The 27,169-nt window shown below is 58.5% G+C and overlaps 1 protein-coding gene across 2 annotated transcripts in view; it reads right to left on the reverse strand.

The window, feature by feature from the left end:
* The window catches only part of PDIA5 (protein disulfide isomerase family A member 5), a 70,715-nt gene that overhangs the window by 24,047 nt on the left and 19,499 nt on the right, over positions 1-27,169 (reverse strand). Inside the window, exons 2-10 of one of the 2 annotated variants that reach the window (XM_056127358.1) lie at positions 24,042-24,177; positions 22,298-22,382; positions 16,711-16,794; positions 16,393-16,438; positions 14,448-14,540; positions 11,466-11,526; positions 9,801-9,868; positions 990-1,081; positions 846-917 (exon numbers count right to left, since the gene is read on the reverse strand). In XM_056127358.1, the coding sequence (XP_055983333.1) occupies positions 846-917; positions 990-1,081; positions 9,801-9,868; positions 11,466-11,526; positions 14,448-14,540; positions 16,393-16,438; positions 16,711-16,794; positions 22,298-22,382; positions 24,042-24,177 (737 nt within the window). Of the gene's footprint in view, positions 1-845; positions 918-989; positions 1,082-9,800; positions 9,869-11,465; positions 11,527-14,447; positions 14,541-16,392; positions 16,439-16,710; positions 16,795-22,297; positions 22,386-24,041; positions 24,178-27,169 lie in introns of both variants that reach the window. The other variant, XM_056127357.1, reaches the window with a different exon arrangement.

Raw genomic sequence — 27,169 nt, forward strand, 5'->3', positions numbered from 1 at the left:
AGCACAGGCTCTGCGTGCAGGAGTCCCAGAGCTCCCAAACCCAATACTGAAACAACACAACACAACAATAATACAGGGGGCGGGGGGTGACATTTTCCGACAAGGCCTGCTTGGGGGGTCCCGGGGAATTCACGGCGAGCACCCAGAATAGTCTCAGCCTCCGAGGGGTTCTCCCCAAACTGGCTGATGCTGGACAAGTCCATGCGCGAGTGGCCACCAAGTGCCCCAGTGACCATGGGAGCAGGTGAGCACCCGGCCGGGAAGGCCTGGGGTGGGCTGCTTCCAGGAAAGGACAGGAACGGGTGCCCACCCTCCCGCGCCTCCTTGGCATCCGCCACTCAAGGGGATGCAGGGGAGGGCAGTAAAGGGCCACAGAGTGGGGCGGGACTCCGAGGGCCCAATCTCATCACAGGCGTCCCCGGGCGGAGGAGCCATGGCAAGGCCTGACGCCTAAGAGGCGGGGGAGGGGCCCCTGAGAGCAGCACCCATTGCAGGGGGCACCCAGGAGGGGCCCTCAAACCCGACACCCTGGGGAAAACCCACGCAGCCCACGCAGTCAGAGGGAAAGACCATCAGGATGGCAGGAGGTTCCAGAAAGTTCCTGGCTATTCTTGGGAGAGCTGGTGGGCAGAGGGGTGTGTGGGAGGGAAGGGAGCCAGGGAGACAGAGTCCCAAGCCACCCCACCCCCCAGTTCAAGGGCTGCCCAGCTCAGAAGAGAGCATCACCCCAGACCCTTGACATCCTCCCCTCCCCCTCCCCGTCCTCCTCCCCTTCCCCCTCCACGTCCCCAAGCCCCTGTGCCAGAGCCCGCGGGGCCTCCCTCCTGAGGCCAGCACCCACTTACTTCTTCAGCCACTCCACGATGTCCTCGGCGCTGGAGGCCTGGGGGTCGTAGTGGAACAGAAAGCGGCCCTTCCTGGAAGACCCGGGACAGGGCTCAGGGGGGCGAATCCCACCCGCGCCCACCCGAGGGGAGCCGGGAACCTACTCGAAATAGCAGATGGTGGGATAGCCGCGCACACTGTACTCCTCCTTGATGCTCTCGAACTCCGAGGGGTAGACGTTCATGCCGGCCAGCACCTGGGGGCAGGGGGACAGCAGGGTCCACTCCCGCCCAGCCACCCCGCCCTGTGTGCTGGGACACGGCCTCATCCCCCCACCCCCGATACACACACACACACCATGGTCAAGTCCAGGCTGCAGTGGGGCACAGTCTGCTTTGCTCAGCCCTTGGCAAGCTGCGGGGTACCACTGGGGACGCCATCATGGCCCTCCCTGCCTGCACCCGGGGCCACCTTCTCCTGCGCACACTGGTCAGGACAGAGTCTCCGGGATCTCCTGAGCCTGTCCACCCACCCGCTGTCCCTGCTGTGCGCCCATCCCTCTGCAGAGGTACGGAGGCATCCAGTTGCAGGGGCCCACACCCGGCACAAACCCCTCCCCTCAGGCCAGAAAGGAGCATTTCAGCAGCTCGGGGCCTGGCAGAGAACCGCCTGGAATACAAAGGTCCCCAGAAAGGGCCCTGAAACCCTGCTCCTGGCCTGGGAACCTCCTTCCCGAGGCGCTGGGGGCGGGGCTGGAAGGAGAAGCTGAGTCACAGGGATAGCGGGCAGAGAGCTGCTCAGGGAGGTGAGTGCACCAGGAGCTGCCAGCACAGTGAGCCCCAAATAAAGACCCGAACTGGACAGCAACAGCACAAGCGGAGGCGGAGGGAGGGAGGGAGGGAACCTCGGGGCGTGGCCCTCTGGCTGACTTGCCCCCAGCCGGGCAGGCACAAGATAAATGCTCACTAAACACTTCCTCTGCCCTTGCCCATTTTGGGATGCTGCAAGAAACAGAAGGAAAATGAGGCTAAAACAGAACTTACTAGAAGCCCTGGACAGACCCTGTAAAAAGGCACCGTGTTGACCCCCTGGCTGATTAAGCAGTCTGTTCCATTAATGCCGGCCCACCTGTAATCTCTAATCTCTCTCTCTCTCTCTCTCTCTCTCTCTCTCTCTCTCACACACACACACACACACACACACACACATTGATCTCCCCGAGGTCGGCACACTCTCCACAGATTACTCTCCCCCATTCTCCCTCTGCACGACGTCATTTCCTGGCACAAGCCTCGAGCCCATGAACTCAGATGAAAAGGGCCACACCCCAACACCACAGCGGCCCCTGGCTTGTTAAATGTCTTTCCCATAGCCCCCTGAGCTGTGTCATCTGCAGGGCCAAGAGTTTTTGTTCTCCCCACAGTGGAGCACAAGACTTGTGCGGGAAGGATGCCCGCCAGAGCGGGGAGCAGCTGGGGCTCGGGCCGCTCCCCACCCCACAGAAGCACATCCTGGAACAATCACAGGTGGGCTCGGGCCTCTGCGGCTCACCTGCCGCCTCAGCTGGTCATAAAGAAGACAAAATGAGAAAGACAAGTAAAGGCTCCAGGGCATCGCTGGCGATTCCCATCGGGCCTGGGAGGCTGCGCACACCTGCTGCCATTCCCAGAAACCTGCGGGCAGTCCTTCCCTGGCCCGCCCCGTGGCTGCCACTGCAGTTCATCCTTCCTGAGAGGTGAAGCAAATCGCACGTCCCTGGTCGGCTTCCCCAACCCCAGTGCCTCGAGGTGACTTCTGGAAGATCTCCTGTACCGCTGTGACGACATTTACTCCTAAATAAAACGGATGCGCTTTAAACAACCATGTCCGGGGCTGGAGTGATGACACAGTGGGTAGTGCGTTTGCCTTGCACACAGCCAACCCCGTTTCGATTCCCAGCATCCCATATGGTCCCCTGAGCACCCCCAGGAGTAATTCCTGAGTGCAGAGCCAGGAGTAACCCCTGAGCATCACCAGGTGTGACCCCTTCCCCCCCCAAAAAATAAAACAAAAATAAAACAAAAAAAAAAACAACCAAGTCCAAACACTCTTTGGAGATCGTGAGACCAGAGGAGGCAAAACTGGTCTCAGGTCACGGAGGAGCACAGACCTGACCGGGTCGGAATAAGCACGGCAGCTTCACACAGTGAGTGGGGCGGTGTGCTGCTAGCAGGGGAAGGTGGCAGCAGACCTCCAGTGGAAACACGCAGGGGAGGACAAGCAAGACGCAGCCCAAGACATGAGCGATGCCAGCAGAATGCAGAGGTGTGCGGTGGGGAGGGAGGGGCTGGTCCCTTGGGAGACCACCTCTTATGCCCAAGGAAGCATGACTTCAGTAGGGGCTGCAGGAGAGCTGGGGGTCTCCTGTGGCACCCTGGGTACATCCAGGATGTGTTGGATGGGGCCGGGCATGCACGCAGAGGGCATCAACAGTCTGGCAGGCAGCAGTGCTGGGCTGACCAGAGGTGCAGGAGACAGAGAGCTGCCCCACGGAGAGCTTCTGGCTTTCACGCTAGACATCCTATGTTTGGGATCACAGGAAGACGGATCCAGACAGTAAGGTGGAGTGCAGTCTGGCCCGAGGAGAGGGGTGCTGGGGGGAGATGGGGGGTGGGAGGTGGCTGGACCTCAGGGGAAAGTGAAGCTCCAGGGAACTGCATTATGTGGAAGCTACAGACACAGACAAAACCCCTAAGGGATAGAGCCCAAGGGACAGGGCAGGCCCAGCTCCCTGCTCCAAGGTGTGAGTAAAAAGAACAGTGCAAGTTTTTTTTTTTCTATGTTAACTCAATCTTCGTGAGCCACGAAGGTAAAGGTAAGGTAAAGGCCCTCCCGTTGATCGTCGATTTGCTCGAGCGGGCCCAGTAACGTCTCCATTGGAGACTTTGTTGTTACTGTGTCTGGCATATCGAATACTCTCGGTAGCTTGCCAGGCTCTCCGAGGGGGGGGGAGGAATCGAACTCGGGTCGGCCATGTTGGCTGCGTGCAAGGCAGACGCCCTACCCGCTGTGCTATCGCTCCAGCCACAAAATCTCTGTATTAATTTTTCAGGCATTTATTTTCTTTTTCATCCCAAGAGTATTCACTATCACTACCACTAACACCCCGTTGTTCATCAATTCGCTTGAGCAGGCCCAGTAACGTCTCCATTCGTCCCTGTCACATGCTAGTGTAGCCAGATGACATATTGGGGGCTCCTTCAGGGTCAGGGGAATGAGTTACTGTTACTGTTTTTGACACACTGAGTACGCCACGGTTAGCTTGTCACGCTCTGCCGTGCGGGCGGGATACTCTCGGAAGCTGGCCGGGCTCTCCGAGAGGGAAGGCAGCTTTTGGGGCAGCCTCTAATCACCTTAACAGCTGTTCCTAGTCAGGCACATAGGCGGGTATGATACTCTCAGTAGCCTGCCAGGTTCTCTGAGAGTATTAGTATGCTTAAATTAAAATTAGTCTTATTCTCATATTTTCCACTTTTTATAATGTTTCTTATCAAATCTTCCACCTTGTCTATTTGAAATATACTCTTTATATTACCCTTTAGTAAATATTACTGGTTTTGTATTAAAGCATCTGCTTCTTCTTGCTGTGTTAAGTTTCTATGTATTAATAAAAATATCAAGTTGACTTTTTTTTTTGCAAATAAAAAAGTTCAATTTAAAAAAAGAAAAAAAGAAAGAACAGTGCAAGGGCAGGACAGGGTCCTGAGCAGCGCAGGGCTCGGGCAGCCCACCATCCGCATCTGCGACACCTCTGCACAACAACCCAGGAGGACAGACAGGGTGAGCTCCATCAACCCACTACACAGATGGAAAAAGGACACTGAGGGCTGGAGCAATAGCACAGCGGGTAGCACGTTTGCCTTGCACGCAGCTGACCCAGGTTCGATTCTCAGCATCCCATATGGTCCCCTGAGCACCACCAGGAGTAATTCCTGAGTGAAGAGACAGGAGTAACCCCTGTGCATCGCCAGGTGTGACCCAAAGAGCAAAAAAAAAAAAAAAGGACACTGAGGCCGAGAACTGTCCCAGAGTGTGCTACCCTGTGGGCAAAGCCCCAGAGCTGAGCTCCACAAAGTTGTCCCACTGACCAACGGCACACTCTGTGGTTCACACCAGGTGGCCCGGCGCAGCCAAGGTCGCCAAGGCTGGGTTAGGTTCAAAAGCTTACTGTGGACAGAGTGACTGGCAAGGCAGGGCAGAGGGGCAGCGGCGGCCAGTGGCGAGGACATTACCTAGCAGGAGTAGGTGGGACAGAGGCCGGTGAGTCACTGGATACATGTGATCGCAAAACAGAGGACGAAATGGCAAGAGCTCCACCTCCCTGATCTGGTGACATCATCAGGCTGGCCAGTGGCCGGCAAAGCTAGGGAGGGGGTGTCTGTGACCCCTGCTGCAGGCAGCCAGCCGTGACTCTCACGCGATGGGATAATGAGGAGACTCGGGCTCTGGGCTGGAGCAGGGTGCAGCCTCTGCGTCACGAGCCTGGCCTACAGACGGGCCTGCAGCAGCTCTGCATGAGCAAAACCCTGAGCCTGTGTGGGTGGGAAGGCTGGGAATGTTCCAAGAAGCCTTTCCCTACGGAGTCAGGGCAGGAAATAACCCAAAACCACACCTGATGGGAAGCAGTGCCCCAGCAGGTGACCTGGACCCGGGCGCGAGTGCATCAGCCTGATAGTGCCTTCAGGCCTCCTGATAACCCCCAAATTGCTGCTGTGCCTCTGGCCAGACCCCAACTATTCGGGACCAAGTTTCCCGAGACAGTCAAAAGTTAGTATGTGAGAGCCACCCCCACAAACCACCTCTGGGTCCGCTATACAAGCTCATTTATCAGCCTTGCTTCAGAGACCCAATCTTGAAAAAAATCAAAAGTCACGTTTAATCTTGGACCTTCACGAGGCTGAAGAAGCCAGAGTAAATCGGGGGCAGGAGGCTGGGGGCGGGGGTCAGCCCGGTGCCCGCCCAAGCAGGGCCCCTGGCTGCTGTTCGCGCCCATAATCCAAAATAGCTGCCAAGTGTCCGGCTGGACTCCATCATCTCAGGACAGACCTTACTGAGACATCTGCCTGCTGAAACTTCAGAGGTGCAGCTTTTTGACTGAAATGTCCAGGTTTTCTCGGAGTTACCTCTTCCCCTCCCCCACTCTCCCCCCAGCACACACACTTCCCAACACTCCTGGAAGCACTGGCAGCCAACTCCATGAACCAACGCCAGCGCCACCATGTAAGCTCTTCTACCAGCCTCTCTTCAGAGACTCATAAATAAATCTCAAAAGAGATCAAAAGCTGCAGCTAATCTTGAACCCATAAAAGGCTAAACAGACCAGGGTAAACTGGAGGGGGCTGAGTCAGTCTGGTACCCGCCCAAGCAGAGCCCCTGTCAGCTGTTTGCTTCCACAATCCAAAACCTCTGCCATGCCTCTAGCCATACTCCACCATCTCAGGACGGACCTCAGTGAGATGAAACCTGCTTGGAAATTCAGGTATGCGGGTTTTGTGACTGAAATCTCTGGGCATTCTTGGGGTTGGGATGGGCTACCTCCCCCCACTTTCCTGTAATTCCAGAAGCCTCAGCAGTCACGTCCACACCTGGAGGCTGCCACCCAGTTAAAAAGCTACTCCAGCCTTACCGTCCCGAGAAAAATACTGAATGCACTGAACACACAGGATGACCTCTTAGTACCTGTATTGCAAACCATAATGCACAAAAGGAGAGAGAGAGAGAGAGAGAGAGAGCGAGAGAGAGAGGAAGAAAAGTGCCTCCCATAGAGGGAGGCTAGGGTGAAGAGTGGGGTATTGGGTGAAGGTGGGAGGGAAACAGGGGCCACAGGTGGAGGGGTGGGTGCTGGATCATTGTCTGACTGAAACCCAACCATGAGCGGCTGTATAATGGTCTATCTCATGGACATTCAATGAAAAAAATTTAATAAAGGTTAAAGAGATCGCATAACCTTCTCTCCTGGAAGGGAGCATAACATGACACTCACCATAACCATGCTGTTGGACCCTGTGCCAGGTTGTCTCACTCGGGGCACTCCAGAGGGGGGCAGGTGAGACCCCTCTCCACCTAAGGGACCCAGCCTCAGCAGCTGAAAACCTCCAGAACCCAACCGCCACCCTGCTCCTGGCCACTCTCCACACACTCAGGTTGGGCCTCACCCATGAGTGAATCTTTTCCTGGACCTTGAAGACACTTCATAGTACGCACCCTACCCATTCTCCAAGACTACCCACCACATTTGGTGGGATTCAAATTAGGAGGTAACCGACCTCAGAGGGAAATACTATATAATTTTGGTTCTGCTTTGGGGCAGGGATTGGGGTTTGGGTTGGAATCATCCGAAATATGGTGGAGGGAAGGTGTAATGGTGGTGGGACTGATGTTTGAATATCAAATGCAATAAGATATTGTGAACTACTTTATAAAATAAAAAAAAATAAATTAATTTAAAAAAGAAAATACAAAAGCACCACACTCCACTCGAGTGAGAAACACAGGAGCAAGGAAGTGGCGGGTTCAGGTGACGCAGGTGCCTCTGGGGAGACACCGACACCTGGGCCCAGTCAGGCCTGCCCAGCAAGTCTGTGCTGTGCACAGAGAAGCCCACTGACTTTTCTAGAAAAGTCAGAGAACTGCAGGGGGTCGGGGAAGCAGGTCACCCTTGATACTTGAAGAATAAAAAAATTTTTTTAAAGTTTTATTTTTTTTTTGGGGGGGGTGGCATCTCCCAAGCATGACTCAGGACAACTCCCAGTGGAGCCTGGGGGCCGTGGGGTGCCTGGGATCAGAAAGGGTGGTAGCACACAGCCCTAGTGCATGCTCTCTCTTCCCTGGATGCAGGTACACTGAACACTTCTCAGGGCCAGTCTTGGGAAGGAAGCTGAGGTGAGCCCAGCCCGGCGCAGGCCCTTCCTGCCGTATCTCTGGCCCTGACAGTCAACGCTCTGCAGGGGACACAACCCTTTCACTTCGGACACAGGGCCAGGCGTGGAGCAGATGGGCGGGGGGGGGGGGGGGGGGGGGGGAGGGAGGGGGAGCCACACCCGCCCATTTCCTCTCTAGCGGGCACAGGGTGCCAGTCCTGACTTCAGCCCTGCATGTGAGACCACCAAACCACAGCTAGGATCATGTTTGAAATTTATTATATGTATCTTTGGTTTTATAATCGATTTGTACTTCAAAGAGATGATTTTGCTTGTGGGTGGAAAGCTTTTGAAAGATGTCAACCCCATCTGCACTTGGGATGAACTTCCCTGTTCCAAGCTAAGAAAATGCTGATTTTCAGGAAACTCCCTATAGCTGTAAGATGCCACCACGTGCGTGCGTCCTGGCGCTGCCTGAGCATGAGGCAGAGGGATGACGACTTTGCAGTAAAGCCCTATGGCAACAGGCTCTGGGACCCCTGGGCTTCGTGGGAGGTTTCAGGTGCTTGACAGCCTAGACTCACCGGTCTGATGAGCCAGTGTAATAAAAAGACCTTGTTATTTTCTCCCCCGACCCCCACCAATTGTCCTGGCTGCCCTTGACGACATTAGTGTCATGTGATCCCTAGTGCCCTGAGAAGCAGAGCAAAAGTGGGCGGACTCTGGTTGGCAGGGACAAACCCACAGGGGCGCAGGAGGGGCCGCAAATACTGAGCAGCAGAGGCAGAGAATCTTCCAGAAGGAGTCTGCAACTGGCACCAAATTCTGGGATGCTCTGACAGGGTCAAAGCTGCGTACCCTCCTGGCCCAGAGTCTGGAAGTTGGGCAGAGCAGGTGAGGCTGAACACTGGGAGTCATTACGTCTTCACTCCAGGCAAAACCATCTTAACACAACAGACAGCATCTACTGAAGCCCTGAGCTGTGAAGCACAGCCCCCCCAGCATGATGCCTGCGTGCCGCAGGGCCAGCATCCCTAGGTGCAGTACTGGACCCACGAGTGAGAGCCGAGCAGCCCTGCGGGGCCCCAGAATGAGGTCAAGTGAGGAAGCTCTGGTTCTGAGCCTACCCAGCAGAGAGCAGGGCTACCGCATGGCCAGGAATGCAGCTCGGAGGTGAGGCACCCACCCCGCATGCGTGAGACCCCGGCTCAACCCCTCCCCACCCCGGTACACACACAAAGAGATAGAAACAATTTTTTAAGTTTTAAAATGACTCTGAACTCAACCCGGTGCCAACTAATTTGATCCATAAACCTCCAGCAGCAGATCTAAGATCTCAGAAGTGCCTTGGTCAGGCTGGGCCCATTGAGCCAGCCAGCCCCACCCACAGAGATCAACCCTACTGGAAGCTGGAGCAAAGTGACACCCAAGAGAGTAAGCGTCAAATCTCTGCTTCTCATGGCAACCAAAGTGGCTTCCTGGGCGGGAACTTCCTCAGCCACCTCCTGAGGTGCTGTCTCCTACCTCCTCCTCCAGTTCTGCGCCCGGGGCGGGCACCCAGCTCCCCTAGGCTCCCCGATGGAAGGACACCGGTCTGCTCCCTGGGCTCCCCTACGGAAGGGTGCCCGCCTGTCCCCTGGGCTCCCCTACGGAAGGGTGCCCGTCTGTTCCCGTCTGCTCCCTGGGCTCCCCTAAGGAAGGGGCCCAACTCAGGCTCCTCCACACTCCCCTACACACGCAGTTTCTGTGGAGGGGCAGGGGCGGGTCCCCGCAGACCTGTGCTGCCGGCCCCACCCGACTGCCCACTCCAGGCCCCATCCTGCACCGCGGCCTCCTGGGGCCTCCTGCGGGCTGCACCTCCTGCGCTTCCCGCTGGCTTCCCGGCTACTTCCTCACTGGCTTCTGACAGGTGCCAACCTGGGCATGGCAGCTCAGGGGAGTGTCCACAGTCACTGGCCCCGGGGGGGGGGGTGGGGCAGGCGGCACGGGGGAAGCTGCCCCCTCCCCGGTCCCCTCTCCCCCACTTCTCCATGGAGAGGGGTGCAGAGAGCCGCCAGGCCGGCAGCACCCACTCACATAGCGGCCTCGGGTCATCGTCGCAGCCTGCTGGAAAGGCAGCTTCATCCTCTTGCACTTGGGACACCCTAGGCAAGGGCAGGGGGAACATCGCAGTTAGGGTGGGGTGGGGAGGACACCGGGCCTCTCCCTAACAAGTGCCCAGCCCGCCTCCTATCCGGGGATAGAGAGAGCAGAGCCCCAAGCCCCAGACCCAGCCCCAGCCCCAGCCCCAGCCTCAGCCCCAGCGGGCTGCCCCTACCCATCCCCACTGCCCAGGACAGCAGGGTGCCGGGGAACACGGGGTTGGCTAGGGTCACACAGTAGAGAAGGCAGAGATGCCGCTGGGCTCAGGAGGAATTCAGGGCAGCGCCCAGGGGTGAGAGCTTCCCTGCACCTAGCCCGCCGGGGCTGCCAAAGAACCATCAACTGCTATTAGGGAGACAATGGCCCGCTCCAGAAACAATGGCTGGGGGTTTTCGCACCTCTTTCCTTTCCTTAACAAGGACAATTATGCAGTGTCTGGCGGCTGGCCAGGCCTGGAAGGCTCCTGGCTCTGGCCCCAGGGGACAGCCCAGGCCTCAGGATGGGAACATTCAGTTCTCACCTTCCCTCCACTTGCAGGAACCATCACCACCCAGCCCCAACCCCCCTCCCCAAATGGGGGTTGGGGGTATGCAGGCCACCTGGTGGGGGGGCCCTTCCAGCTTTCATTTCCGAGGACCCTGTGATGTCCCCGGTGAGGTCTTGGGCCTGGTTAATCTTGGGGCTCCGTCTCCCAAGGTCACAATCTTCTTCTGGAGAGGCCAAGACCCCAAGCCCTGGGGCCCCAGCCAAGGAAGCCCGGCCTCCAGCACCACTCCCCACTCCAAGTGGCCATTACCGTTGACCCGGCTGCCCTTAGGATGCTGACAGCCGGGCCTGGCTCTCTGCCGGGTGGGTGGGCACTGTCGCAAAGCAGGCTGGGAGATGCCAGCGAGCACATCAGGACCCACAGCTGCCCGACCTCACCCCGCCAGGCAGAGCACACAGGGGCCACACCTGAACGGGGACGGAGTCTGTTCCTGCCGCACCCACCCCACCATGGAAGGGAAAACGAGAGAGGACCCTCGATCACCTCTCCTTAGTGGTAGGGGCAGGATGCAGGAGTCTGGCCCGCTGGGCCACCACATTCAACAACAAGGAGTTAGAGCAATGGCCGGTCCCTGTGGGACAGCCTCTCCCAGCCTGGCCTGTCTGCACCCCACGGCCACACGGGCCTCCGGAACCGGCTCACCACTGCCTGCTGGGAGAGGAGAGATGGGAGGGCACAGAGCCATGGCAATCTAGGGCCAAGTCAGTTTCCAATTTAACTTTACCAAAAATAGAGCAGGGACTGTGATCTCTATCTGTGTGTATCTTGTAACTCAGCTGGGCGCTGGGGAGAGATAAGGCTAATGGCTCACCTCAAGCCCCCAGAGTCAGGTTTTCCCTGCCTGTGTGTTTCTGTCCAGTCAACATTCGCCAATAAGCAACAGGTCCTGGGGACCCAGATTTCAAGTTACAAGGACCACTGCTCTGGGTTCATTCCCCACCTGCCCCACCCCCACTTGCCCCCAACCATCCCAGTGAGGGCACAGCCGGTTCCCAGTGCCCTGTAGGGTCCCCAGCTACCCCACCCTGGAGGCCCCAAAGCAGGTCACTCACAGGGGGCATAAAACATCACCAGCAGAGGCTTCTCTTCCTTCTTCAGGAGCCGTCTGAAGCCCTGCGCACAAACAGAGAGCCACAGGTCACTCACAAATCACGGGCAGCAGGGACCCGCACAGAGCAAGGCGGGCACTGGAGAAATCCCGGAGGAGGGGGGAGGGCGGGGGGGGGGGGAGAAATTCCGAGGCCTGCAGTGGTCAGGGCATGTTGGGAGCTGCAAGAACCTTCTGGAAGAGAAGTGCCAGGTGACGACCCACTCCAGCCCCTCCCTGCACAGCAGAGTGGGGAGCAGAGGCTCGAGCGCCAACTGGCTTTCAAACGGGATGCATCCCAGGCAAGCTCCACCCGGGTTTTACCTCCTGCTCCCAAGTCCTGGGACCAAGAGCAGTCCTGGGCCACACAGGGAATATTTTCTGTGGGGAGGGAGGCCTGGTGGGCCCCAGGACAGGGTGGTGCCAGGAGATGCTGGGCACGGGAGTGGCGGGAGGCTCCACCTCACCCACCAGACCCTATGGCTCTCCTTCTGTGCATCACTTGGGTCTGTAAAGCCCTGTGAATGGTGCCTGGTGTGTTCCTGGGCATCACACATCTTTAGAATAAATACAACAGACGTGCAATTCAAATGGTCGTGGTAGGGTCAGCAGAGAGACTTCAGGCAGCGTGAGCTAGGGGACGTCTTTCCCTGAGAGCCAGCACAATGCTGAAAGCGGATCTACCTGCAACGAAGTGACTGCCTGCACCAAGGCAGAACAAACATGTTTTGATTTAGTAAAGCTCCTGTAACCCATTTCCACAAAACAAATTTGCTCTTTTGAACAAGAAAAACAGGAGCGAATTTTGGAATGCAGCTTTCCCCCGCAGCAGCCAGACTGGGGTGAATAAATGACACAATAAATGACATCCCACACAACGGAACGCTGCTCCTTCATTAGCTCCGCGAAGAGCAGTGGTTAATGCCACAGTAAGATGCACGCGGTATGTTAAGTGCAGGGGGCATGCCAGTTACGAAAACGGCATATTAGAAGGACGGCCCTTGCACGGGTGTGGGTGGAAGGGTTTGTGCGTGTTAGGGAACACCTGGGAGGGCACACAGCAGGGGCAGCCGTGGCTCTTCTCCGGGGGACTGTGAGGGCACCTCTGTCCCCGTGAAGGCCTGTGCTGTTTTCTAAACACTTTTCACAATGACCATCAGCGACTTGCCTTTGTCCAGTGGATAAAGATGGGCGCAAATATGACACTTGTGACACTTATGGCAGAGCAGTCACGGTTGACTCTGAAAAGGCTGACTTTTTTTTTTTGCTTTTTGGGTCACACCAGGGGATACTTCGGGGTTACTCCTGGCTCTGCACTCAGGAATCACTCTTGGTGGTGCTCAGGGGACCATATGGGATGCTGGGAATCGAACCTGGGTCGGCCACATGCAAGGCAAATGCCCTCCCCACTGTGCTATCGCTCCAGCCCCTGAAAAGGCTGACTCTTATCTGCATGACTTGGGAGGGGGGGGCAAGGTGTACTTTCAGGACAGTCAAAGTCAAGGCCTGACTTGGGGGGTAGAAGATTCAGCATCCTGAAAACAACCTTCTGGAAGCCCCAGGCTCTGGAACCTAGAGACGTGGAAAGGCAGATTTCTGTCCCTGCGGTGATCTGATCTCACACCTTGAGCAGGAACAAAGCGGTCCATGCAGAGAGCCTCAATTACTTTCTGTAAGCATAGAATTATGAGCCTAAAAATTAGGAATCAGCAGCTCAAATCTGGATTTGGAACCTTCCACCGCTTCATGAGAGGATCTGCCCACACTTTGGTGGACGAGGAGATGGTGCCATGGAAAGAAGATTGCCAAAAGGTGTGGAGTGTTTTCTCCCTATTTCCAGTGAGCGGAGAGCACTCTTAAAGGACGGGAGTATCTGGAGTGAGCTGGTGAAAAAACCCTTTCTCCAAAAATGTGCCAGGGACAGCAAGCAGCCCGGTTGCCCGGGCCCGAGCAGACCTGGTGCCGGGGCTCCTGGCATTGCCCGTCCTGCCCATGCTGCTCCCCAGGAGGACCCCTCCTCTAGCTTCTTAAAGTGAGCATCAGGGCCGAGACGTGGGGCTGGGATCGCAAAATGTTTTTGCAGATCTGTTATAAGATAATTTATTTATGATCTGTTATCAGTGGATGTGTGATTTGCAAAATGATGCTTTAAGCCCTACGTGCCAGGGGACACAGAAAACTTCCTCAGAGGAAAAGAGGGCGGCCAATAGCTCAGCTCCCACGAGATTCTCTCTGCCCAGAGGGTGCTTGCAACCTCCACACGCTCACTTGGCAACCATACACGAACCCCACCCACAGAGTATGGACACGGCAGGCATTTCTTTAAGACCTGACCATTTCGAATGCAAAGGGAAGGGGGCGGAGAAAAGAAAAGACGTCTGTGCTCGGGGTGAGAGGCCCTTCTACCTCAAGGCAGGAGAGCACAGCGGGCTGAAGACCACCGGGACGAACTGTGCTGTGGGCTGCCCCCCATGAGGGCAGAGCCTGAGAAGAACATGGCCACGTGCACACAGAGCCACAGGGAAGGGCGGAGTCGCGCTGGACGGGGCAGGTCAGGGCAATCTGCAAACTGAAACAAGGTGGTCAATGACTGGTTCCGAGTTACACTACAGCTCAGAGGGGCAGACCGAGGACACACCTTCAGGTCCCAGTAATGGCTGGGTCACATGACTTGGGGAGGCTGTGGAATCCAGGATTTCCATGAACAAGCACAAAGGAGGGGGTGGCTGGAGCGATAGCACAGCGGGTAGGCCGTTTGCCTTGCTCTCAGCCAACCCGGGTTCTATTCCCAGCATCCCATAAGGTCCCCCGAGCACCGCCAGGGGTAATTCCTGAGTGCAAGAGCCAGGAGGGACTCCTGTGCATCGCTGGGTGTGACCCAAAAAGCAAAAGCAAAAAAAAAAAAAAAGCCCAGAGGTAGGCAGTGAGGGCGATGGACAGACCTTACCTTCTCGCTGTCGATGTGTACCACGTCTTTGGCTCCAGGGTCTTCTTCCCACAGAGGGGGCCCTTTGGGGTCCTTCATAAAGGCCACCATGGACTGCGAAGGAAGAGGAAAGAAAGAAAGCGGGGTTGAGCTGGGGAGAAAGACGGGTGGGTGAAGGGCTCAGGAACTTGCCCACTCCCGGCAGGGGGCCCCAACTGTGAGGAAGGGGCTGCAGGGAGCACCACCTGCATGAACCCCAACACTGCACCTCACCCTGGCCAGCTGGGCCTCCTCTGCCATGCATCTTCATGGGCAGAAAGAGGAAATGAGAAATGTTGCTTCTTCAAGCCAGAGCACATTCACACCCCCCCAACACCCCCTCCTCCAAGAGGCTCCCCTGTTCTCTCCGAATAAAGGTCGCTCACAAGTCTCACGGAGTCACTACTCCACCTTCACGCGGCCCCACCCCCAAGCAACCCACCGACTTATGAGGGACCTGCTTGCTGCCTCGCAAACTCCCCTGGTTTGGGACCAGTCACATTCTGGTCACTCTTGGGGAACCCCAGGGAAGGACGCAGCAAGGTCATCTCTGGAGCCAGCGGGTCATCTCTGGAGTCACCCCTAATGAGCTGCAGGACTCCCAGACGGTAGATTTCTCTGCAACTCGAGTCCTGAGGGGCTGCAGGGGCTGCTCCAGGATCCAGGCCAGGCTCCTCAGAGCGCGGCCACCCCAAAGGGAAGCCAAGGCGTCCACCCCCGCCCCTGCTTCCCATCCCCAAGCAGCCAGCCTGTCCCCGCCTCGCCGTGGAGCGCGCATCCCGTCTGAGGAAGGAGAGGCTAAGCCACCCGAGCTGGGGTGGCTGCTCGGGACTGCCTCAGTGGGTGTGGATGGTGAGTGACCGGGCCTCTCGGAGCGGGTGGCAAAGCCTGCTGCCACTGAGAGAGTGGAATGGAAGGAAGAGCCGGAGAACTGTCCTTAGGAAGAGGCCTGGCACGGCGGGGGCAGGAGAGAAGGCAGGGAAGGGGCACAGGACAGCAGCAGAGGGGAGTGGTCACTTTGGACCAGGATGCGGTGCTGAAGGAGGCCAAGTACCAGGCCTGATACCCCATTAGCAACAGCAGGTGAAACACAACACCTTTTTCCCCCAAAAAGGAAAAGGTGCCTGCCACAGAGGCCAGCCAGGGGACGGGAGAGAAACTGGGGACCTGGGCTGAGGGAAGCGGACCCAGGCAGAAGGACTCATGTTGGAACACCATGCCTACAACTCAGTCATGAATGACTCTGTCACCGATTCAGGGCTGATCAACTGGAAAGAACGAACAGAATGAGTGTGTGAGTGTTAGTGGAACAACAGGAAGCGAGGGGCGGGCAGGAGTGAAACAGAAAGGGGATGCAGAGTACAGAGAAGCCAGGGGAAACCGGGAGGGGGCAGGTGGCAGGATGCAGGTGAAAGGACGCACGGCGAGAGAGCAGCAGGAACACGGGTGGCCAGCCACGCAGGACGCGGCCTCCGGGAGAGACCGAGTGCGGGGGTGGGGGTCCCCGGGCAGGACACCAACAGGCCCAGGACTGCCACACTGGCCCTCACTGACATGTCTGCACTGGCTTCAACTCTGCGGCTCCAAGCAGGGCCACACTCGATGCCCATGGCAACCCCCCCCCACCACCACCAGGCTGACAGCCCACTGCTTCTCTCCCGCCCTTCGGGTTGCCCCGTGGTTCTCAAGATTCTGCTCCAGAGAGAAGAATCCCTTAGACCCTGCAGAAGAGCCTGGCAGGCAACAGTGTTGCACTCTGGCCCTCAGCAAGCCCAGCCAGCAGGAGCTAAACGCATGTGTGTGTATATGTGCCTGCATGCGTGTGTATGTGTGTGTCTGTGTGCATGTGCGTGTGTGCACAGATGTGTGTGTGCACGTGTGTTATGTCTGTGTGCGCTGCGCGGCGTGGAGGAGGCTGGCACATTACCTTTAGCGTCATAGGCCTGTTATACTCCATGTGAAAGACGCCGTCTCTGCCATACAAGGAGGAAACAGGGCGAGTGTCAGCGTGGTCATACACACCTGTACCCCCAATACCCCTGGCAGCTTAGTACAATTCAGGAATTAAATTCTATAGCCCAGGATTTTCTTTTTAAGAACTAGTGGTTTAAAACAAACAACTGGGGGGGGGGGGCAGAAATCGTTTCTGAAAAAAATTTATTTAACTTAAAAATCCCTGTTCCCCAAGAAAACCCACAGAATATTTCAGCGCTCGGCTGGAAGCAGGAAGTGCCTGTGTACTTACAGGTAATGGAGTAGCTCCACCTTTTTGTCCTTTGAACTTGGGTCAATTTTCATTTTCTTGCACAATTTTCTACTCTCTGCGTCACTGAAAGGTAGAAACATCAGGAACCATTTGTTCCCCAAGGTTCTGATAGAGTAGAATGCACAGGTCAGCTGAGCGGGGCAGCTGGAACGCTCCTAAGGGGAGCATCGGCTCTAGGCAGGGCCTCGCAGGGCCAGCTCCCCAGGAACTGGGCCAAGTGGGGTGACCCCTGAGCTAAGGGCCAACCAAGAAAGGCAGGGATGGGCAGAGGGGAGGAGGCATCCCCTAGAAAGGGGCAGACCAAGGTCCTTTGGGAGCTGAGGCATAGGACAGCCAAGAGGAAAACTACACTTTGTCCAGGCCACGGGTTCATACTGGAGACTCCAGGACGGCCCCTGGGAACCACCTGGGCCAATTCACAAAAATCCCAATTCCCCGCCTCCCGGCAATGACGTCAGTGGTTCTGACCTCCCCTGCCAGGGCTTCGGCATCTCTGGGGCCTTCACGGCATCACCTGCTAAAAAAGCTTCTGAGCAGAGTAAGAGGAAACCACCCGATGGCGCTGAAGAAACCAGAGAGCCAGAAAGGAGGCAGAGCAGGTGTCGACCCAGAGCTCAGCCCTCCCGGCTGTGCACCCCAAACTGCCCCAATTCAAACATCAAGTTAAGCTAGACAGAAGCCAACCAAGGGAGAAGGGAAGGGATGCCCCCAGCCTCCACAGTCGCAGCCCCCAAGGGTGCTGGAAAAACTGTGTGGCGCCTGAGTGTACACCCCTGGTTCCCTCCTCAGACCAAGGCTCTCAGCGAACCGCAAGCGCCGACCCGCAGGCCCACAAGCCCACGGACCCAAAACTGAGGCACCCGCAAAAAGTGTGCCATGTGGGCCTTCCGGGTGACCCTGGTTCCCACCTCAACCCTGTCCCCGCCCCCCCGCCAGTGGAGGCTGTCCCTCCCTCAACCCCTCCTGCTCCTGCCTGCTCGCCCAGTCTCAGACACTGTCCGGACAGGGGCGACAGCAAATCTTGTGTCCCCTGTTTGTCGTTGCCACCGGCTCGCGGCCTGGGCACTTGGCAGGCCACCTCACTTGGGTTCCAAAAGCATCTGTCACCCACAGACTGGCACACTGCATGGAAACATGCCACTCAGGAAGCATGCCCGAGGCGGGGTGTGGGCTGGGAAAGGAAGGCCTTGGAGACGGGGGCCCCCAGGGTTGGGGAGACAAGGGCTAGAACACATGTCTCAGGGGCGCAAGGCCCCGAGCTGGACCCCAGACACTGCCAGGGAAGCCCATATGGCAGCACCTCTGGGTGTGGTGCTGGTGGCCCCCAGCATGGCCATGATGGACACAAGACAGCCCCTGCTGGCCCCCAAGGAGCACTGGCCTAAGCACTGCTGACCCAATGGGCCGAGTTCTGCTAGCACTGGTCCCGAACGGCCAGGGTCTGGTGTGGTCCCTCTAAGAAGGAAGAAGGCAGGGAGAGGCCAGAGAGTGTGCGGGGAGCTGGGCCTGGAAGCAGTGGGCACTGGGCGCAGGAGAGTGGCCTCCCCTGGAGCACTGCGGGACGCTGTCCTGCGAGGTCAGCGAGGATAGGTAGGGGTATAGGTGGGGTGGGGCACCGCACCACTGGGGAAGGGGAGCAGGGGTGTCTGAGGAGGACGAGGAAACCCACCAGGCCAGCTCCTCATCTGACTCTGTCCTGCGTGCTCAGCTCTCCCTACAGCTGACTGCCGTCCACCCCACCGTGGCAACAAAGATGCCTGGGCAGGAAGCAGGCCCTGGGGGTCCGCAAGCTTCCCTCAGACCCTCCCTCGGCCCCTCCCTGGCCCCATAGGGCTGTCAAGGGGCCCACAAACTGCACCTGCAGCGGCTGCTCCGACTGCCCAAGGCTCAGCCCAGCAGCCCATGCATGGCCACTCCCTGTCAGGCAGCTTCTAGGACCTCAACAGAGCAGAGGGTCCCTCCCATCCCCAGCCCCGCCCCAGCCCCGCCTTCTCCCACAGCCCAGGCGGCAAGGCCAAGGCCACCCCCCAAGCCCACCCACATGAGGGCAGAGCTGGGAGCGCACAGGGGTCCCTCTGCCCCTCTGCGGGGAGCCCACAGCCCGTGGCCTAGCTCCATCAAGTCCTGACGCTCCCTGGCTGCCTTCCCACGGTTTTCAGTGCTGAGACTCTGGGCAACCTTTTCCTTCCACCCCGGGGCGTCACCTCTCTCCCTGCTACATCCGCACCCTCAGCCGGACCCTCCCGGGCACCCCATCAGAAGCGCTCCCTCCGCAGGCTGGGGCTCGCTCTGTCCCCGCCATTCCTCCAGTGTCCCAACGGCAGCTGCACTTAGCAAGGGGCTATAAATAACCCATGTCAGAGAGAGTGAGTGACGCTATCGTGGCTGCTGGCAGGAGCCTCTGCACTCTGGCTCCCGAGCGGGCACCCTGCCAGGCAACAATGCCTGACGGCACTCTCAGATCAGCTGCGGCCTCCCACACTCTCTCCCACGGCATGTGTGTGTGTGTACGCAAGTGTGTACACATACACACGCATGTACACACATGCACACACACAACACAGCGCACACATACAACATACACTCATGCACACACAATGCACACATACATACATGCACACACATACACAACACACACTCATGCCCACACACACGTGCAACATACACACACATACATACGCACGTGTGTACATACACACAACACATGAGCACTTGCACACGTATACATGCACATATACACATGCACACATACACACAACACTCACACGTACACATACACATGTACACACACACACATGCACATACACATATGCACACACATACACATACATGTACGCACACAGACACAAATTCAAGAAGAGGAGAAAAGCCACCGAAGCTCAGAGACTTGACAGGATCAAGGCGGCCAGAGAAGCACGATTCACTGACGGCCTAGCTGCCACTTCCCTTGTGCCCTGCCTGGCCAGCGACCCAAGTCTCTGGTGGGACAGAAAGCAGACAAAGATGACGAGCCCGTAAGTGAGAAGCCTTGCCGGAAAGCAGGGCAAGAAAGAGACTGCCCAACGGCTGGCGGCCCCAGGGTCACCCTCAAGTCACGGGCCAGGGCTGGAGCGACAGCACAGCAGAAGGGCATGTGCCTTGGCCTCCTGGGTTTGATCTCCAACATCCCGAAGGACTGCCAGGAGTAATTCCTGAGCACAGAGCCAGGAGCGACCCCTTAGCAATGGTGGGTGTGAACTCCTCCCCCCAACAAAAGACACAGGCCTGGGCATCAGCCCTACCCTTCTCATCCTCCTCCATGCCAGGCCAGGCCCTGAAGCTGCTGTTAGGTGTGGCTGTGTTCACAAATCTTTCTGCACCTGGATGATCAGTGAGGGCGGCAGGTAGCAGGTGGGCAGGAGAAAAGGGAAGGAAGTTCTCGGGTGGCGGGGGGCGGGGGAGGGGCGGGGGGTTGTTGTAATGATCCCGTGAGGCTCAGGAAACAGGACCATCCGGTGGGGCTTGGGCTGGCGGCACCATCTCCCCGGAACCTGGCTCCAGGAGAGGGCCTGCGCAGGCCCTAGGTTTCCGGGGCAGGTCAGGGGTCACCACATGCACCCTCAGGGGCACTGAGTCCTCTGTGGGAGCCAGGCCGTCAAACCCCCAGGCAGGCCCGGGTAAGGGAGGCAGCGGGTTCTGAGTCTCTGCTGCTTCTCTCTCGACCTCCCTCGGACAGACAGCGTCCGGGGCTGGGCTGGGCTGGGCTGGGCTGGGAGCTGCTCTCTCTCTCTCTCTCTCTCTCTCTCTCTCTCTCTCTCTCTCTCTCTCTGTCCCCCCCTCTGGCCGCTGTCGACAGGGCCGTCCCAGCCGCCCTCTGAGCGGTGCTGCTCTCTGCTCCTCTGCTCGTGTCTTTCCAGGCTCTTGCTTCTTGCCTCCCCATTGGGCTTTCTCCTCTCTGACTGGATTGTTTCTTTTCCTCCCTTCCTTGCCTTTGGCTTTGACACACACACACACACACACACACACACACACACACAGCCCAACTAAAACACCCGGTCACTTTCAGCATTTGAACAAATACAAAAGTCCTGGGGCTAGAGTGATGGCATAGCAGGTAGGGCATTTGCCTTGCACGCAACCGACCCGGGTTCGATTCCCAGCATCCCATATGGTCTCCTGAGCACCACCAGGAGTAATTCCTGAGTGCAGAGCCAGGAGTAACCCCTGTGCAAAGCCGGGTGTGACCCAAAAAGAAAAAAAAAATACAAAAGTCCTTCAGTCACAGGTAGATGAGCTGGGAGCACACACGGCAGCTTTGCCCAGCTATGCCCCTTTGCAAAGCCTCCGTCCAGAGTTCCTGCTGAAGAGGAGGAAGCCAGCTGAGAGAGGCGCCACAGTACTCACAGCCTCAGCGGGGGGCTGCCACTCTCCTTCATGGTCCATTTCCCATGGAGCGTCCCTTCGCACCCTCCACTGCCCAGACCACACTCCTGAGAGACTCCAGGCCCACGTGAGAAGGACCCAGGCCCCGGGTTCTGGACACCCCTTGCTGTCCCATGACCCAGCAGGCAGAGGAGAATCCGGCAAGCGGGAACCTCGGTAAAGGGCCAACAGACGCCCAAGCTCCTTCCCTCTGCACACTCCCTGCCCAGGGGTGAGAGGGGCTCAGGCAAAGCGGGCGTGTGTGTGCGTGGGTGCCCGCCCGGGCAAGCCGAGTGGGGAGAGGTGGAAGTCAGGGCTCCCGTCGCCCGCAAGCAGTGGGAGCAGAGCAGACCAGGGAGGAGCAGTGCAGGGATGCCCACCTGAGCAGTGCTGCCAGGGGCCAGCCAGGCTCGTCCTCCCTTACCCGACAAGGCGGCCACTGGGCTTGGGGAAGCGCCCACCCATACAAGGAGAAAGACTGTTCACTAATAAAAATTTTTAAAAAAAGGAGAAAGGCTGGAGGGGCGACGGGCCCAGACAGAACGTTAGGAAGACCAAGCCACCTGCCCAGCGCAGACGGGCTTGGCCAGCTCGCTCCACCATGACGGCCCTCGTGCCTAATGGCTGGCTGAGAGAAAACAGCCCCCCGCACCAGTGTTGCTGCAAAGCACCTCACCACCCTGGGCATATGGCCCCCTGTCCAACAGCAAAGCCCCTCTGCTGCCTACCCAGTTTCTGACAGGCAAAGACAAAAACTGAGTAGAACATGATTTCAGAGTAAAAAGCTCAGTTGGGGGGTGGGGGGTGGGCATTTTCCTGGCATGCAGCCGACCTGGGTTCGACTCCCAGCATCCCATATGGTCCCCTGAGCACCCCCAGGAGTAGTTCCTTGAGTGCAGAGCCAGGAGGAACCCCTGAGCGTCGCCGGGTGTGACCCAAAAAGCAAAAAATAAATAAATGAAAAAGCTTGATGGGAAAAGGGGGAGAAATGGGATGGGGGGAACGGGAGAGGCGCTGGAAGGAACAAGAGGGAGGTAGACCCTGCCCCCCCCCCCGAGGGGCCATTTTCCAGGGGTCTTCCTGCGCAGTTTCTTCATCATCTCTGCTTCCCCAAAGACTCACCGAGGGCCACTCCCCCGCTCAGTGCCCACGTGCCGAGACGTACCTGCAGTCCACCCAGCAGATGGTGCCTTGCCCCTTCACTGCCTGGGCCACGGTGGACAGCAGGCTGAGCAGACTGTCAGGGGCAGCTTCTGGGAAAGAGAAGCAGGGGATTGGGTGTGAGGGTGGCCTCTGGAGAAGCAGGTTCCGCGCCCGAGACCCACCTGGCTCCCTGCAGGACGGCACCCCGTGCCCCCACCCACTCCGCCGACAGACCTCACAAGGCACCCTCACTGTCTGCGGGAATCCCGGCCTCACTGACCAGCCCCGAGGGAACAGCACTGACACTTCACTCCCCAGGAAGGGGGAAGCCCTCTCAGCTACAGAAAGGGGGCCCGCCTCAGGCAGGGTGTGGTAGCCAGGTTCGTGCTGTGGGCAGGGGCAGCATCCGGAAGCACCAGGGTGAGGGACGGTGTCGGAACACTGCATGGCTGAAATCCAGTCACCAACAACTTTGTAGCTGTGTTCCATTAAAAAATATAAAATAGCAAAAAATTTAAATAGTAAAAAAAACAATGCACTGTGGGAGGGTGGGGGCAGGGGGCGCCAAGGCCCTGGGGCTCCCACACCCTTGAGTTCCCGGGAGGTGCCAGTGGAGAGCGCAGTCTGCTGCGTCCCCTGCCTGAACCCCCTGCCTGAACCACCACCACACTCCACACAGAAGCAGAAAGGCAGGTCTGAGGCACGCACCCCCGAGATGCCCCCTCACAGCGGAGAACGACAGCTGTCTGTCAAGCTCAAAGCATGCCGAGACTTTCTCCGCCGTGAACAAAACCCATCAGAGTCTGAGCTGCCAGTGGAGGCCCCGTGGGGTGCCCCGAGTCACAGGAAGGGCGAGGGCGGGGCTCCACCCGGGCACCCCCCACCCAACCCGTCTCTCAGCGGAGCAGGGGAAGGCAGGCTGGGAAGGCTTGGGGGCTGGGGAGGGGAGAAAGGACATTAAGGGGCACTGCTCGGAAGCCCAGGGCAGTGTCTCCCAAGACACACACACACACACACACACACACACACACACACACACTCTGAGCCCCCTTGGGACACCCAGCAGCCCTCCTAGGCCTGAGGCAGCTCTGCTTCTCCCTCCTGGGTCTTCCTCCCATTCCCTCCCATTCCCTCCCGTTTCTGACAGCAGAGAACCCTGAGTTGCACCCTGGGGGTGGGGAGAGGGGCTCCCACCAACCACCCTCAGGAGCAGGGGTGGCGCAGTATGTGCTGGGGGCTGGGCTGGGAGGACACGGTGGTGATACGGCTGTCCCTGCCTGAAGCCCCACCAGTCCCGCACAGTGGGGGCGGCTGGGGGCGGGGGTGCCCGGCACCCCCAGCATCCCAGGATTGGTGAGATCACTCAGCACCGCTAAAGCCATTCAGCCGCTAGACATCTGGCCCGCCCAGTCTCGGCACAGAGCCAAGCCCCACACCCTCGAGGGCCAGCCCCAAGATCAGTGAGGCAGCCACTGCCCTCTGCTCCTGACGCCTGGGGCCAGCCAGGGGTCTTGCCCCCAAGCCCGAGACCGACCGAGCGGTGACTGGCCATCCCAGCGGATACACCAACCCAGCCACAGAAGGTCAGGCCGGGCCTGTCCAGAAGCCAGCACAGCCCTGCCCAGGCCATCCTGCCTGTCCCCTCCCCCCCACACCCTCGGCCCCCAAGAAACACCGGCAAAAGTGAGCCACGGCCCCTTGCCGGGACCCCCAAAAGGAATCATCGTGCCCCCTCCTCACCCCCTGAGGACACAGTGGCCACTCACCCGCCTTGGAGTAGAGTACCAGCAGATTGTTCCGGGTTCTGAGCAGCTTCTTCAGGTCCTTGGCCTCCGACAGCCTCTCAATTCTGTCCGTGAGTGAGGAGACCTTGGTTGAGGACAGCCACATGGGCAGGGTCACCTGGAAGCCAGAGAGCCAAGGACAGTGAGCCCCAGCCCCACATAGGCCTGCCGCTCCCAGCCACACTCACGTGCCCCCACCCCGGCCCTTCACAGGCTGCCAAGGACAGCAGCTGCATAACCCACGCACACACTCCACAGGACCTCTCTGCAGGGGCAGTCAGTCCTGAACAGTGCACCCCAAACTCCACACTCTGGGACCAGGTGAGACCCCCATTCCCACTGGAGGCAGCAGAGCACAAAGCCCACCAAGAAGCAAGATCTCGGCTGTGAATGATCGACAGGGCAGGCACAGGCGGGAGAAGGGGCTTCATTTCTTCCCACTCAGCCAAGTGACCTCAGGAGGCAGACAGTGAGCAGCGAGACTGGAGACCACGCTCCCCAGAGAACCCAGGAAACCGGCCACGGGGCTAGCGGTCCCTCTGGACAGCATCGTGAGGGTGACTAAGGCACAGTCACAACACAGCCCCTCACTGAGCCACCAGAAGACATTATGGGGTCACTACACAGAGACAGGGAATGCGAGAAAAGGTCTCTCTCTCTCTCTCTCTCTCTCTCTCTCTCTCTCTCTCTCTCACATACACACACACACACACACACACACACGTGCGCGCGCACACACGTGCACACATGCACTCACACACTCTACAGAGAACAAGAGGAGGGCCCAGAAGATGACTCGGTGGCTTAAAGCACCCCCCTTGTGACCTCAAGCCTTGTGCATGAGCCGATGGGGCCAGGCCCGTCCCACTGGGCGTGATCCCCAGAGAGAGGGGCCTAGAAGATGTCTCAGAGATCTCGAGCTGTGTCTGCAACCACCAGTCCACAGGCGGAGAAAGGCTGAAAGCCAGGGGCCCACCATGGGCTTTATGTGGGCGGGACAGGTGAGGATCTGCAGGGTAAAAGGCTGAAGAATGCAGCTCTAATCTCCTGAGGCAAACAGATAACTGGAATGAAAATGGAGAGCCTGGATGTAGGGAACGCAGTGGCCTGCAGGGGAGAGGCGGGGAGAGAGGCAGGACTGCACTGAGAGCACAGGAGCTATGGGACTCTGGAGGACAAGGGCCAGCGGTGAGTGGGCCACAGAGGAGCAGGCAGGCCCGGGTAGGCTAAAAGGGAAGTTTCATTTCTGTTAAAGCTTTTAAAAAGAGATCAAATAATCTGAGTTGCCCAGAGCATCAGCAGCGGCGGAGCTGAACCCCAGCCCCTAAGATCCCCCCTCCCCCCCACTCCCCGCATCCAGAAGCCTCGGGTGGATTCTCCACATGCCATCAATTGACACAGAAATACAACATACTCCACTGCTTCTGCACGGGTCCTCCTGGCATCTCGGGGGCCCCCTGCACAGGGAGAGGGGCAGAGGAGGGGCGGAGGGACCCCCGCACTCTGGCCTGCCCCAATTGGGCCCCCTGCAAGTTCCCCCAAGAATTCAGTCCCTTTAATTCCTCAGGGTCTCCAATGCCCACCACTACCACCACCACCCTCAGCTATGGCCTTCAGGCTCCCAACACACAAACTTAAGAGGGGAAGGGGAAAAAAAAAAAGATGAGAACCTGTGGGAAAAACATTTGATGCTGTTGTTGGGAACCCTCAGATAACGTGACCAGTCAAGAAAAACAAGTGCCCCAGCCAGGAGACCAGCCTTCCTGAGCCCCGTTGGGCGGAAGGACACAGGGCCGGCGCCCACCCTCCCGGGCAGCATGCAGTGTTCACAGTGCCAGGCCAGAGTTCGGCCTTCCTTCCTCCCGCCACGGCGGCCCCCGGACTCCTGACCCCCAGCAAACACGCCTCCTTCCTGCCGGTCACCAGAGCCAGGCCCTGCTCTCCCTCCAGCAGGAACCCAGAGAGATGCCCGGGCCCACACAGCCCCCACAGGCGCCCAGCTGCACCAGCAGCCAGTCAGGACAACCAGGGTGCCCTTTCCTCCCGACCCCCACCCAGCCCCCAGCCCCCAGCCCCCTGCAGAGGCAGGGCCCTCAGCAATGGCCTGTCATGAGCCCTCGAGCCAAGCAGGCCAAGTCAGCCCTGGCGAGACCCCGAGGAGCCAGCCGTACCACCAGCCCCCCAGCATAGGGCAGTGGGGGGGCCCAGGGGCAGTAGGGGCGGGACCAGTGTCTGTCTGGCCGGCACCTGTGGCTGGGCAGCCCCCAGCCAGGTTGGAGGCAGAGGGACGAGGAGGACAGCTGCCGGGGGAGGTGGGGGTTGATCCAGGTACCTCAGTGACCCCGGCACAGGGGCCAGGGAGGGGAAAGGGGGCTCTCCAGGAGGACACACTGCCCTCACAGGCCCTTCTCTGGGAGGAGCCCAAGAGCGGGAAGACGCCAGCTGCCCAGCGGTGTTCCGAGGGCCTTTTCCTAACCGGAGGGAGAGGCACAGAGTCTTGTCCACTGCAACACCAGCACGGAAGCAGGGGGACAGGAGAGGTAAAGCCTGGAGGCCAGGGTCGGGGCACCCAGGGGTCTGAGGCTCCGCACTGGCACCCTAGAAGGAGCCACTGAAAGGAACTTGGCATGTGGCTCAGGGAGAGAGCCCCACCATGGGCAGCAGTGACCGCTGGTCTCTCTGGTTCCTCCCTTAAGCCTAGGGGCCTCTCATGCAGCCACTTAACATTCTCCTTCCTTCGCTGGCGTCCAGCCCAACCTTCCCCTCGCACGCTCCAGCCCTCCCTGGAAACCCAGGAGCTTCCCTGCAGCTTCACAATCAGAAGCCACAACCCCCGTCACTAAAGTAACTCCCACCATCAGAACCGCACTAGAGGCTCTGCCCTCTGCCTTCACCAAGCTTTGGGGGAGAGAACAGGGTTTGACGCGCGCTTCCCAAGCCAGCCCCACTCCAAATGCTCCCACGCTGGAAATGTGCCTGGCTGGGCAGGCTCTTCAGAGCATCCCAAGGGGCTTCCTTGGAGTTCGAGAGGACCAAATCACCACTTCTGTCCCCCGCACACTCTGACCTTCTCCCCAACCACCTGCTGTCTGCTCAGCAGCCCTGGGCTT

Source organism: Sorex fumeus, unplaced genomic scaffold (genome assembly GCF_029834395.1).
Source record: "Sorex fumeus unplaced genomic scaffold, SorFum_2.1 ptg000063l, whole genome shotgun sequence".
NCBI lineage: Eukaryota > Metazoa > Chordata > Mammalia > Eulipotyphla > Soricidae > Sorex > Sorex fumeus.